The sequence below is a fragment of the Mobula birostris genome, chromosome 2, assembly GCF_030028105.1.
Source record: "Mobula birostris isolate sMobBir1 chromosome 2, sMobBir1.hap1, whole genome shotgun sequence".
Taxonomy (NCBI): Eukaryota; Metazoa; Chordata; class Chondrichthyes; order Myliobatiformes; family Myliobatidae; genus Mobula; species Mobula birostris.
This window is the reverse complement of record NC_092371.1, coordinates 46943837-46958551: the sequence shown is the minus strand read 5'-3', so window position 1 is coordinate 46958551 and position 14715 is coordinate 46943837. Positions and strand designations below refer to the sequence as shown.

At 39.9% G+C, this 14715-nt stretch overlaps 1 protein-coding gene across 1 annotated transcript; it reads left to right on the top strand.

Moving 5' to 3' along the window:
• The first annotated feature begins 5829 nt into the window (after positions 1 to 5829).
• LOC140210556 (fibronectin type III domain-containing protein 11-like) lies at positions 5830 to 6759 on the top strand. The gene has a single exon (XM_072279619.1). It carries the CDS (start codon positions 5830 to 5832, stop codon positions 6757 to 6759), a length of 930 nt encoding a protein of 309 aa, XP_072135720.1.
• The last annotated feature ends 7956 nt before the right edge of the window (positions 6760 to 14715 follow it).

The following is a 14715-nucleotide window of genomic DNA, read 5'->3' as shown; positions in this document are numbered from 1 at the left end:
GATATTTCCCATGGTGAAAGAGTCTAGGACAAGAGGGCACAGCCTCAGGATGGAGGGGCGACCATTTAAAACAGAGATGTGGAGAAGTTTCTTTAGCTAGTAGGTGGTGAATTTGTGGGAATTGTTACCACAGGCAGCTGTGAAGGCCAGGTCATTGGGTGTACTTAAGGCAGAGATTGATAGGTTCTTAATTGGACACTGCATCAAAGGTTACGGAGAGAAGGCTGGGGAATGAGGTTGAATGGGGAGAAAAGGATTAGCCATGATTGAATGGTGGAGTAGACTCAATGGGACAAATGGCCTAATTCTGCTCCTATATCTTATAGTTTTACGGTCTTATGGCCTTATGGACATGTCAGAATGGGAATGAGAATTGGAATTGAAATGGGAGGCTACTATGTGATCCTGCTTTTTCTGGCAGACAGAGCATAGGTGCTCAGTGAAGGGGTCTCACCCATGTACAGGGGTCTACACCGGGAGCACTGGATACAGTAGATGACCCCAAAAGACACACAGGTGAAGTGTCACCTCACTTTGAAGGGCTGTTTGGGGCACTGAATGGTAGTGACGTGGGAGGTGTAGGGGCAGGTGTAGCACTTATTCCACTTTCAAAGGTTAAGTACCAGGAGGGAGATCGGTGGTGTGGGATGAATGAACAAGGGAATCATGTAGGGAGGGATATCTGTAGAAAGTGGGAAGTGGGTGGACGGAAAGATGTGCTTGGTGGCGTGTTCCCATTGGAGATGGTGGAAGTTACAGAGGATTATGTGCTGGATAAGAAGACTGATAGAGGAACCCTATCCTTGCTGGGGCAGCAGGAGGTTGGGGTGGGGGCAGCATTGATGGTGAATGTAGGAAAGACCTTTTCTTTGAAGAAGGCAGGCATCTTATATATTCCTCTGGGTAGCCTCCAATCTGATAGCATGAACGGGGTTTTCCTGAACATACCCCTTCCCTTTCTTCCATGGCCTTCTGTCCTCTCGTAACAGATTCTCCCTTTTCTAATGTTTTATCTCTTTCACCAAGTGACTTCCCAGATAGATACTTCACCCGTCCTGGTTTCACCTATCTCCTACTTTCTCTCCACCATCTCCTTCTTACCCTGACTCCTAATACCTTTTTTCAGTACTTAATGAAGGGTCTTGGCCCGAACCATCGGCTGCTTACTCTTTTCCATAAGTGTTGCCTGGTCTGCCGCGTTCCTCCAGCATTTTGTGTGTACAGTATTATCTTGCATATATTTCCTTGATCACCTTCGACTTGCCGCTACTTTGGCCTCCACTGCAAAGTCTTTCATGTAGACTCTCTTATCCTTTCTTACAAGTCTCTTCACTTTCTTCTTAGCTTCAGCTAGTTGAAATTTCACCTTGATTTGTGTTGACTTTGCATCTAACAATTTCTTTTTAATTTTCCATCTTTCTTTTAAGACTGTCCTGCTCTATCCTTTATTTGTTCTTCTTTCCAGCTCTGTATCCTAGACAAGCCTCACTATTCTCTTTAAAGACTGAGGTAATCTGTTTCCACGTTGTGCCAATCCTGTCTACTGACACATGCTCATCAAGGTCTTGCAAGGCCTGGAATCTATTCTTAAGCTGAATGGTGAAGGCAGTTCTCACACTGGTGTCCTTAAGCTTCTCAACATTAAAACGCCTTTGTACATATGTTGGTCACAGTGCTTCTCAGCTTGAATTTCATCACTGCTACGACAAGGTGACGATCACTTCCCGTATCTGCTGCTCTTTTCACCTTTACATCCTGCAAGGATTGTCTCCACATACCATTGATCATCAAATGGTCAATGCAGTTCTTGTCACATCCACTGGGTGAGCACCATGTCAGTTTGCGGAAAGAGGATTCCTCCTATGACCAGATTGCTACCGCTGCTATTCATTGTTCCACGTCCACGCATGTCCATCACCCCAGTGAAGCACGAGTTGTCATTTCCCACTTTGATATTTAGCTCTCCCATGATGATGATTATGTCATGGCATGGCGCTAACTCTACCACCAACTGCAGCTGTCCATATAAGATGCCCTTTTCTTCAATGTCACTATCATTAGCTGAAGCATAGTGGGTGACAGTCATGTTCACTTACTTTCCTTTCACATTGACTCGCATCAGCCCACTGTTGATTGGTTTCTACCCCAGAAAGCACTTCAAAATACCTTTCTTCAAAATAACAGCTACACCATCATGAGGCTGGCCATCTTCCCTTCCTGAGCATAGAATTCTAATCACTTGCTGCTTTCCGTGACTCCTAGTGGTATGTAGGTTGTAACGACGCATTTCTGCAATTATTTGTGCTTGCTTGCCAGTGTAGTATATGTTTGTACATTCCAAAATCCAATTTTGGTCTCGCTGTTGGGGGTGTTAAGAGTTTCCTACACTGTGCCAGTAGCTTCCTCTCGGTTTTCACTATTGTCACCCAGAAATATCCTGGGTGGAGAGTCAAGAATACCTTTGCACACAGATATAGAAGGATTCTTCATTGGTGTTTCTGTAATAATTTTATTTTTGATCAGTTAAGCTTGTTAGCCCTGAGCTGCACCCCCAAACCTGGAGGACTGGTGGACCACTCTTTGTCTGGCCTTTACCCTTTAACCTGTTTGGCATGGGTAACCCTACCAAGAGCCAAAGCACAAGGCCTGACTCCAGCCAACATAGCTCTTAGGGTCATTGAGGCATGCAAGACTCCAAACACCATGACAATGTTGTAGTCCTCTTGGCGGATCTGTGAATTTGGCATAGTTTATCTCTCTTGATTAGTATAGCCTGTTACAAGAGATTACAACATTGTCTATTACAACGTTGTCTCGTTTTTACTGTGTACTGTACCAGCAGTTATGGCCAAAATGACAATAAAAAGTGACTTGACTTGACTTGAGATGCTGGAAATCTTGAGCAAAATATACAAAGTGGTGGAAGAACTCAGCAAGTCAACCAGCATCTATGGAAGAAAATAAATATTCGATGTTTCAGGCCAAGACCCCAGATCAAAACAGATTTACCCTGCCTCTTGGATGTATCTCATAGTCCTGTTATGAGCAATATAGAAAAAGAAGCATAATGACTTCTAACTGCTAACTTAATGCATTTGGTTTCAATCTATCAAAGATATACTCTTTGTTCTACAATTCAAAACCCTCCCCACTCACCTCCTCTGCAAAAGAAAGCTAACATTGTCCTAATAAGGGTCTCGGCCCAAAACATCGTCTGTACTTCTTCCTATAGATGCTGCCTGGCCTGCTGCATTCCACCAGCGCTTTGTGTGTGTTGCTTAACATTCTCTTTCTTTGCTAATTCTGAAGCAGGAACTTCAATTTGAAACTATGCTTCTATTTCGACAGATTCTGTCTGAAATATCCAGTATCATCTGCTTTGATTATATATTATGAGTTCTGTAGTTTCTTTTTTTAGTCAATATATAAGGCTTTTAAACTTATTTTCAGCTTTTTATTTGTGGCTGAGAGTAGACTATTGGCTCAGTTGAATTTATCAACTATTTTGAGACAATGCCAAACTTCTGAACATTTTTCCTGCTGGGTCAATACCAGCATTTAGATGTCATGCAACAGCTTGCCTAATGCAGCAGTAGAAGCCTTCCATGGAATGTTGTCAAGAATATTGCCTTTGTTATATATAGGCTAAGGTGGATAGCCTCTCAGAACTTCTGGTGAAGTTCAAGGACTATTTATGAATAAACCAAAGGTTATTGTGTCAAATACAGAAAATCATCATTTAAAAACCAGCCAGAGTCTATGCATACTTACAGGTAGGTTAGTGGGCATAATTCACTGGCATCTTACAAGCAACACTTGGATTCTGAATAGAATAAATATAAATTATTCTATCTGGATCAACTAAAAAAAAGCTGAAGAGCCATGCTGGTCATTTTGAAGGTCTGTGACCTATTTTTCTGCTGAAATCTCTCTCACTGATTTTTTACGTGGATGGATTCTCAAGGCTGAAAGTTGACTTTTCTTCATAAATCAAGGTGATTTTATTCTTCAATGGCAAGAAACTTTTCATTTGATTCCAGCATACACTTTAATGACCTGTGATCCACTCAGCCTGCCCGCAGCCAATTCAGCCTCATGACAATTATTAGACCAACCCTCCATTTAAAATAAAATTTGCTTTTCGGAGGATTCCTCCCTATTTGCTGTCTTCTACTCCACCACCTTATCATTTTGATAAACTGTTCTTTTCCATTTGAAAATTTCATTGAAGTCAGAATCATACTAATTGCCTGATAGTGATGAATTGCCTAATAATGGTTCGATCAACTTTAGGCACGCGACTGAGGACACTAGCGAGCTGCTGTTGGCAGTCTGCACCCCAGAAGGGATGATGAGTTTAAGAAGAAGAAGATAGTCATTGAAAGGGTATGAAAAACACAGTGATTCATAAATTGTCTCTTGAAATCTCTAAACTGGATTAGAGTTTATTACAAATACTTCATTATATTTATTTTTAAATTAACGAATTAATTTTGCAATTACTCATTTTTCTACACCTATTTGAAAAATATGGAAGTATGCAATAAAGATATGGCAACATAGTCTCCTCCAAGGATAATAAAATGCAAGCATATGCCGGGATTGCTCGTGTATACTTTTCGAAGATGGGCTCAGCCTTCCTATCACTGGACTGTGCTACTTTAGAATTCTCTCAGCTGACAAAGGTGACACTGATACAGAATCGTAACTTCATGTGTATCATTGCTAAGCTCAATGAAGTCCCCTGCACGACTTACAACATAAAGTGTTCTTACACAACTCACAAACACGTCACCACAACCACTAGGTGGGAGGTAGGAAAAAGCCTGACATCTTATACTGCCAGCCTCAAGGAAAGCAACTTCCCTTTAACTACTCAGTTTTTGAACCAATCAGCAAAACTCTAATTACAATTTAGTGACATTTTGGTCACTTTGCACTGGAATGAATTTTTTTGTTTTAATTACATTCTTTCTTGTAAAAAAAGTGAATAATTATGTTTATGATTTTCTTGTGCATGCTGTTTATACAATGCTATGCGCTTGTAATGCTGCTGCTAGAAAGATTTTCATTGCACCATGCATACATTTGTTGGTGCATATGACAATGAAGTCAACTTTGACTTTGACTTTATATAATTCACAACATATCCTCCCTCAGAGACAGTTGTGATATTGAATCAGTTAAAATTATGATTATTTTTCTCCTCAGCTGTAACAATTTTTTTCTCTTTTTCAATGATTTATTTGTAATATATATTCCCTCATAAGTACACCTGTGAAGGGACAGTGAATGCATTTTATAGAATCATTCAATCACTTTCTGATCTACGATGGTGTTATATAATTGAAGATGATCACTTTAAATGTATATTGAGATTTAAGGAACTCAGCACATGCTACCTTAAAAAGGTTTGTGATAAGGGCAGGATGATTTATTTTGGGAATATTGATTGGGGCATAGTTTTTTGGGGGCATCAAGCATCACTAACCTGATTGTAAACATTTTGTAATGCAATCACTTACATTCACCAAAGAGAGTTAATGGGTTCTTGGTTTAACAAAAAAGAATTCTTAAGTTGTTCAAGAAACTTTTAGATACCTCAGTTCTAGGAGATTCACTGTCCTTTGGGACTTTCATAGGAAATGAGAAGGTGGGGAGGTACAAATGTATGAACTCAGATATACTACAAATCACCGTTAATCACAGAAAAATGATTATTAATTAGAACTGATATTATTAAAATGGTTATGATCTTGTAGGTTGTGTTTTGGGTATTAATATTGTTGATTTTTTTCTTACTATTCAGTAATGTAGAAGAAAAGGATGATGGCTTTGCAAAGTGATCAATCCACACCAGGGAAAGAGCCTGCATGGAGGAATGAATGTGGAATCCTTGGCAACACCTGGAGGAAATATGTTGACAGAAAAAATATAGTTCTGCAGTTCCTTGTAAACAATTTAAGCACAGATATCTTAAAACAGTATGAAACAAGACTGGAACTTTTGAAAAAATGTTCTTATTACATAGATGTATTGCCTAAACACTTCGCACTAGGAGATCAGAAGTTATTTCAGCCCAATGTTCTCTATCAGTTGATTGATCCATGCAAATTCCTGCGGATGAAGAATGTAGGATCTACTCAGGTCAAAATCCAGCTTTTCCTGCAAAGAGAGTATCTTGATGAGCTGAAGAATGGACATGAAGAGTTAAAAGTCATTGCTAAAATATCAGATGTGACATTATTTCTTTTACACTGGAACACTACTTGTTCTAAACTTGGACAGCTCTTAAGTACATTAAAGAATTTAGTATCAGTTCTTGTACCTGGGAAACTTTATGTGAAGCATCAATTAATGAGTGATGCAAAGTCAAACAAAATACCACAACTTCGGGTGGTCCTGAGAACCATGATGCCAGTAGAGTTTGATCGAAAAGAATCAGTGGCTTATCACAACTCAGTTAAGTTGAAGTGGCTGGTCCCAGGGGAAGAGGCGCATCATGACCAATACGAGCTTGTCTATAAACTTCTGGAGCCTCGTTATTGCATTGAAAGGAATCAATTTGGAGTGATTCCTGTGGAATCAGACAGTATTGAGATTGGAAATTTGCAGCCTGCCAGTTTGTATGAATTTACAATTAGACGTGCAGATAATTACACACTTGTTTACTCAGCATGGTGTGACATCATGATTCTGAAAACAAAAGTGTCAAATCACCTGCTTTATGTAAACAACAACACATCTCACTTCACATAGATCTTCACATCATTATAAAATACATTTTCAGTCTCTGCATTTTGAAATGTTTTGCAATCATGACTCTACTAGAACTTCATATCATGAAAATAATCTACAACATTAGATAGAGATAAAGAAGGTTAGAAGTAAATAAAAAGAAAAGAACAAAAGCAACTGTAAAGGCAAGATAAAGTTTCAGTCTATTCTAAGTTCATGTTGTTTACTTGTACATAATGTTTCCTTGTGCTCATTGTGGGCATTATTACATTTAAGACACCAAAAATTACCCATTTCTGGACACATCACTGTGAATTAACCCATGATTTTTCAATATCAAATTTGATTATTTTAGGTGAAAGTACAATAAACTGTTCTAAAATCAATCACAAAGTAACTTAAATGTTGAGGTGTGTTAAGTATATTTGGCACAATCTTAAGTTAAAGCTGTTTTATGTACTGAAAGTTTCTAAGTAGGATCGTGCCTCTGTAAAATGATAGAATATCACTGCAATTGATTTATATATTTTGCATCTGATTAATTTAAATATGTTTATCAACTTTATGATTGATTCCTTAATCAAATGCATTATTCTCAGATGGATCCTGGCATTTTGCAATTCTATATTCTATATTCTCAGGAGACGCACAAGACAATTCTGATGCAATTTGTTTGGTTTTATTCCCTCGTTATTGTGGAGATCCATTTAAATCCAGCTCATAAATTCCTCTGCAGATTGTGTCAAAAAGACAGTGCTGGACTATAATAGATAGAAGTTCATAATCACACACCCTGTGATTCAATATAATGGAGAAATCTTAGTTTGCATGGAAATTATTAAAGGTTAACTGTTATGTTTCTTTTCTGCAAAACTCTAGAACTGCAAGATAATGTTTATTTGGGCTTAAAGTTGAACCTTTTGCCAATGAGAGAAATGTCTGCAAAAATTGAAAAAGTGCACCTTGTGATGTATTGATATGCAATGATAAGCAGAATCTAAAATAAATCTTTGCATTATTAATATTAAAGACCGTATTGTTGCATAATTTTTTGCACAAATGCCTGTTTCCTGTGAACTGGAAAGAAGTGATATCATCAGCCTGTAATGCCATCCCACACTTCACATTCCACCCTCCAGCACAAAAGTAGTCAACACACTGAGGGATGCAACAGCACTCTGATGGTCTGTTTCATCCAAATTTATTTTTCACGGATGATCTTAACTGTCATAACCTTCCCACTTATAAATGCCACAGGGGAGTGAGTGAAGAGGAAATTGTTATAGTTGTCCTTAATTACGGCATCACCATATGTGAAACTAGGAATCATTTCCTGTAAATATAACTAAATTTTGCTCTGCCCTCTTTGAATTTCTTGGGCCATTGCAGCATCCTTGTTATAACTTCAATGAGAAGCATGGAGGGAGTGAAAAAAGAAGAGAAAAAACAAAGCAAGGAAGGATATACAAAATACCATTTATTCCTTTGTCCTAGAAACTTAGAAATTACGATAAAAGCCATTCTAAAGACAATGTACCTTTGGCAATACAGGTTATAATAATAAAAGATTTGTTGAACAATTATATTAACCAATGTTTTTCAGGTAGTCTACACAAGAAATACCCTGTTTATGGATCCTATCACCTCCCAAGCATTTTGTTATCTAACATTTTTGATACTGTACTAAACAACAATTTTTTCCAGAATGGAAGTATCTAATATTCCATCATCCTCACTGAGAGCTACTTCAATATGTTGACCATTCAGTGAGGGCAATATTATTTATGCACATTAGTTTTGAATGTACTCACATTCTTGAGCAGGATCAAGAGGTACGTGTCTCTGTACTGCTGCCAAGCTTTACAGACAACTTTAAAACTGCATGGTCCCACAAACAACACTGAAAATTTGTTGGGGTTCTATAAGGCACTCGTGAGACCACACTTGGAGTATTGTGTGCAGTTTTGGGCTCCTTATTTTAGAAAGGATATACTGACATTGGAGAGGGTTCAGAGCAGATTCACAAGAATGATTATAGGAATGAAAGGGTTACCATATGAGGAACTTCTGGCAGCTCTTGGGCTGTATTCCCTGGAGTTCAGAAGTACGAAGGGGGATCTCATAGAAACATTTCATGAACAGATTAGATATGACAAAGTTATTTCCCATGGTAGGGGACTCTAGGACAAGAGGGCACGACTTCAGGATTGAAGGGCGTCCTTTTAGAATTGAGTGCTGAGAAATTACTTTCGTCAGAGGGTGGTAAATCTTTGGAACTTGTTGCCACGAGCAGCTGTGGACCTCAAGTCATTAGTTGTATTTAAGGCAAAGATAGATAGGTTCTTGATTAGCCAGGACATCAAAAGGTATGGGATGAAAATGGGAGTGGGGATGATTGGAAGGATTGAATTAGCCCATGACTGAATGGCAGAGCAGACTCGATAGGCCGAATGGCCTACTTCTGCTCCTATATCTTATGGTCTTATGAAAATGAAGGATAAATTTTCAGTTACATTAAAAACAAGATATTTTGAACCTACCCAATTAGGCAGAAATGGATTTATACTTATCAGAGAAATAGTAACTTGGACTATACGTTGTTTGCTCAAGGATGTTTTAAATATTAACCTCAAAAGTGCCACTGTCATAATATTATTTATTTATTTAGTGATACAGCGTGCAGTAGGTCCTTCCAACTCTTCGAGCCACACTGCCCCAGCAACCCTGCATCCGCAATTAACCCTAACCTGGAATAATTTTCAATGACCAATAAACCTAGGAGCACTCAGGAGAACACCACACATTCCATTGGGAAGACATACAGAGACTCCTTAAAGAACAGTGCGGGAATTGAACTTGGAACTCCTGAATGCACTGAGCTCTAATAGAGTTATGCTAATTGCTATATTGCTGTGGGCTGGAGCTTTGAACTCTCCATATTGACAGTCATGAAACGGTCTCCTTACATCAGTTAGTATATTCCTGCTAGATTTCCCATTGTTGTTTTGTCCCAGACTAGCTATTTGCTTCCACTATAACACCATGGTCTTCAGGGGTGGCGCTAAGGTGGTGCTAGCTGGTGCTATAGCACCAGCAGAAATTACAATAGCACCACCATAGCACCACTAAGAAATTAACTGAAATTTGTCCACTCTACACTTCTGCTTATTCTTTCATTGTCAATGTCTTGCCGTTGCTGTCCTCAGATCAGTTAAGCTGATATAAGGTCACTTAAGGCAGTGATGTCACTCACTCTCACTCAGCGAGAGATTGATAGTATACATCCAGATGCAGATCCATGGTCTCGCGAGACTAACAGATACACACACACACACACACACACATTGTGCTTTTACAAGCTAACATGGGCCTGGCACATGCATTATTTTGGCCGGCGTGAAAGATGGATCGAGTTTTAGTGAAAAAACGACCTCATCCAGGGGAATCAGTGGTGTCTCAGCCTGAGCCTGTCTTACTTGAAAGTGACATGCAGAAAGAAGTAAGTGGGGATGAAGACGACAGCAGTTCATTGAATGAGTGTGAGGGCAAAGTAGAGGAGCAAGAAATGGAGCGGGATTCGGAAGAGAACATGGATGAAGCTGCTCTTAGTGCTTGTGGGAATACTGTTAGTGATGTTAGCCAGCAGCCTGAGGAAGGATCCTGTCGGCCAGCATTGAAAAAGTACCCTTCGTTGCTAGCAACAGTTAGGCAATCAGCAAAGGAGTCTATTTGTGGCTGGTTTGACTGGCTGCAATATTCGATCACGAAAGATACTACGTTCTGCTTCATATGCAGGCATTTCCTGTGTGGAGGACATGGGTTCCATTCTGAGTCTACCTTCACTGTTACCAGTTACCGCAACTCGCGGAAAGCTACAGCAGCTTTCATAACCCATCATGTAAGTGCAGCTCGTAAGTTTGCCATGGAGGCACGGGCCGAATTCACATTGAGAAAACAAGACGGTTCAAGATTGGGAAATATGCTTGACAAAGGACATGCAAAGATTGTCCAAGAAAATCATGAATATATGAGAGCAGTGGTTGAGTCTCTACGCTATACTGCTTGCCAAGGCATTGCCCAGCAAGGATGATGGATCTGGCAATAGGGGAAACCTTGTTGAGTTGCTCAGTGTAATTGGACAATTTGATAAGACTGTAGCTAAAAGAAAATAGAGGACAATCCTGGAAATGCAAAAAATAGAAAAAAAACACATCACAATATCCAAAATGAAATTATGGGTATTATGGCAGATATGGTCAGACATCAAATAAGTGCAGAAATCAAGGAGGCTGGACATTTTGCCATCATGGTGGATGAAAGTAAAGACTTATGTAAAAAGGAGCAAATATCAATGGTGGTGCAGTATTTGAATAACGAAACAGTGCTTGAAGAATTCTTGTACTTCACTCCAGCAGAAGGGTTGGATGCAGAGTTGCATCTTAAAAGCATTGAACAGACACTCGCCCGGCGTGTTATTGATAAGAACGCGTGTACAGGTCAGTGTTATGACAGGGCGGCGGTGATGCCCGGTTGCAATAACGGGGTACAAGAGATGGTCAGGAAAGAGGTCCCACAGGCATTATATATACACTGCCATGCTCACAGACTTAACCTTGTTTTAGTGGATGTTGTGAGCAATGTACAACAAGCGGGTGGGTGAGTTTTTTGAAACTGTGCAGCTGCTTTACAACTTATTTTCAAACTCTGATGCCCATGATATTTTCATGAAGAAACAGAGAGAACTGGAATCAACTGCACAGCCCGTGGACTTGAAGAAATTGTCAGATACATATTGGGCATGGCAGTATACAGCTTTGTGAGCTATAAGGAAATCACTCCCTGCCATTCTAGCTACACTACAGGATATTATGGGTCAACCAAAAGCATGGAGGAAAACGGAGGCCAGAGCTGTAAATGGACTGATTGACGAGCAGTTTCCTTTACTCTCAGTCGGTTTGAGAATTTATTCCGAGTCACCAAGTTCATGCCAGACCAGCTACAATCTCCCAGTTTGGAGCTTTCATCCGCTGTGGACTTGGCTCAGTCTATTATCGATGCACTCTCAGCAAAACAGGGAGAGGAATCATGGAGTGAAATTCAGGCAAGAGCTCAGGACCTGTGCGTCAAGGCCAGTATACAGACCAGACCACATGATAGGAGACAGGCCCAGCCACCCCGCCGCCTACATGATTTTGTTGTTGAGGCCTAAACTGAATGCACACTTGTCACACCTGTCTCCGATGCTGTTGGCACTGTCACAGTTCAATTCTATATTATATCTATCAATTGCTGTTGCTTGTGAATCAACAGAGGCATTTATAGTAGGCACATAATGCTAGAAACTGACTTTTGAACGCCACGCGGCTGGCCTTGCACATGCATATTACCATACAGTACATCCCTCAGCACCGTCACTGAATAATTCAGCCCCACTGTAGCACCAGCAAGAGAAAATCTCTGGCGCCGCCACTGATGGTCTTACAGGCTAAACTCATGCTTTGTACAGCAGAGATACTGGCCCTTTGGTCCATCTGATTGACCATTACACAAATTACATTTGCTAGCATTAGGTCTATGTCTTTCTAGATTTTGCCTAGGTAAATATTTGTCTCAATGTCTCTCAAAGGTAGTAATTATATCTGATTATATCCCTCCAGAAGTGATTTGGCAGGGAGCCGAGAACCAAAGTAATAGGGATGAGGGTGGGGGCACTTGGTATACAAGTAGATGCAGTATATATTGAGACTCTGCTGAATATATGCAGATGACAGAGCAAAATTTTGATACACATGTTTTCAAAAGTACAGGCCGGAAGGTAGAGGGGGTAAGTGGCTCTGTTGGTAAAATATGAAATCAAATCCTTAGAAAGAGGTGATATAAAGTAGTTTTGAAAGATGTAGAATCCGTGTGGGTTGGGTTAAGAAATTGCAAGGGTAAAAAGACCCTGATGGGAGTTATATACAGTCCTCCAAAAAGTAGGATAGATGCGGATGCGAATCACGAAGGGAGCATGAAGAAAATTATAAAAAGGACAAAGTCACAATAGTCATGGGGATTTCAATATGCAGGTAGATTGGGGAAAATTAGGTTGCTGCTGGATCCCAAGAAATGGAATTTGTAGAATGTCTAAGGGATGGCTTTTAGAGCATCTTGTGGTTGAACCCACCAGGTGAAAGGCAATTCTGCATTAAGTGTTGTGTAATGAACCAGATTAGATTAGGGAGTTTAAGGTAAAGGGACCCATAGGAGACAGTTATCATAAGAATGTACTCATAATGATAGAATTCGCCCTGCAGTTTAAGAGGGAGAAAATAAAGTCAGATGTATCATTATTACAGTGGAGTAAAGAGAATTACAGAACATGAGAGAGGAACTGGTCCAAATTGATTGGAAGGGGACACCAGCAGGCATAACAGAACAGTAATGGCTGGAGTTTCTGAGGGCAATTTGGAAGGTGCAGGTTATATACATCCCAAAGGTGAAGTGGTACTCTAAATGGAGGATGAAGCAGCCATGGCTGACAAGGGAAGTCAGAACAGCAGAAAAGGAAAAGAGAGGACATATAATATAGCAAAAATTAGCAGGAAGTTAGAGGATTGGGAAGCTTTTAAAAACCAACAGAAGACAACTAAAAAAGCCACAAGGAGATGCAAGATAAAATATGGTAGACTAGCCAATAATATAAAAGAGGATACCAGAAGTATTTTTCAGATATACTGTATAAAGAGTAAAAGAGAGGTGAGAATGGATATTGGATTGTTGGAAAACGTAGTGAGTGTAGCTGCTACTACTAAGCAGAAGTTGCTTTGGATGCTGAAAGGTCTGAAGGTAGATAGGTCACCTGGACCAGATGGACTAAAACACAAGGTTCTAAAAGAGGTAGTGGAAGAGATTGTGGAAACATTAGCAGTGATCTTTCAAGAATCACTACATTCTGGAATTCTAACAGAGGACTGGAAAATTGCAAATGTCACTCAACTCTTTCAGAAGGGAGGGAGGCAAAAGGCAAGAAATTATAGGCCAGTTAGTCTGATTTCAGTGATTGACGAGATGTTGGAGGCCATTATGAAGAATGAGGTTTTGGAGTAATTGGAGGCACATGATAAAATAAGCCAAAGTCAGCATGGTTTCCTTAAGGGGTACTCTTCCCTGACAAATCTGCTGGAATTTTTTGAGGAAATACAGACAGCATAGACAAAGGAGAGCTAGTGAATGTCATTTCCTTGGATTTTCGAAGATCTTTGACAAAGTGTCACATATAAAGATGCTAGACGAGATAAGAGCTCATGATACTGTAGGAAAAATACTAGTGTAACCTTCTCACCGGGGCTTGTATACAGACTTGGTTCATTAGCTGATTCTGCTAATGGCCACGCGATTCAGTGGTGAGAAGGCCACCTTTCATAAACAATGTACATCTAGAGTAGGTATGATTTAGGGCTCAACCAAACAGGATTGTCATGGTGATCCAATTAAAGGAACCTCAATCTGAGTGAATGCTGTGTAAGTACTGCCCATACACAGTTATCAGTAGCCCAGAAATGACAGATTGTACAAAGGCATAAAATTATAAAGTATATTTACCAAATTTTCAACTTTAACAAACAGTTACAGCAAAGGAAAAGAAAAATAAAAGAGCCCGTTATAGTTAAACTAGTCTAATGTGCACATAATGTTGGAACTCACAATGGAGTATTCAGGGGTATATCTCTTACTCATGTGCTGGACACATGGTCTGCTTGAAAACACCTGCCACATTCCAAACTCCCCTCAAAGATCATCTCTCTCTCTCTTTCTTTCTCTCTCTCTCTCTGTCTCAGGAGTACTGGTCCTTCCTCTTTGGAGCCACTCACCTGCACAAAGCACTTCTTGCAATGGGGACTCTCCTTCCAATGTCATTCTGTGGCATCTTCTCTTCTGTCCCGCTCCACAGCTCCTGCCAAAAAAAACCCAAACCAGACTAACAGTCTACAGAAA

Bases quoted from the DNA above. Each gene is read 5' to 3' on its own strand.
- LOC140210556 (XM_072279619.1), top strand. From the start codon at position 5,830: ATGGCTTTGCAAAGTGATCAATCCACACCAGGGAAAGAGCCTGCATGG.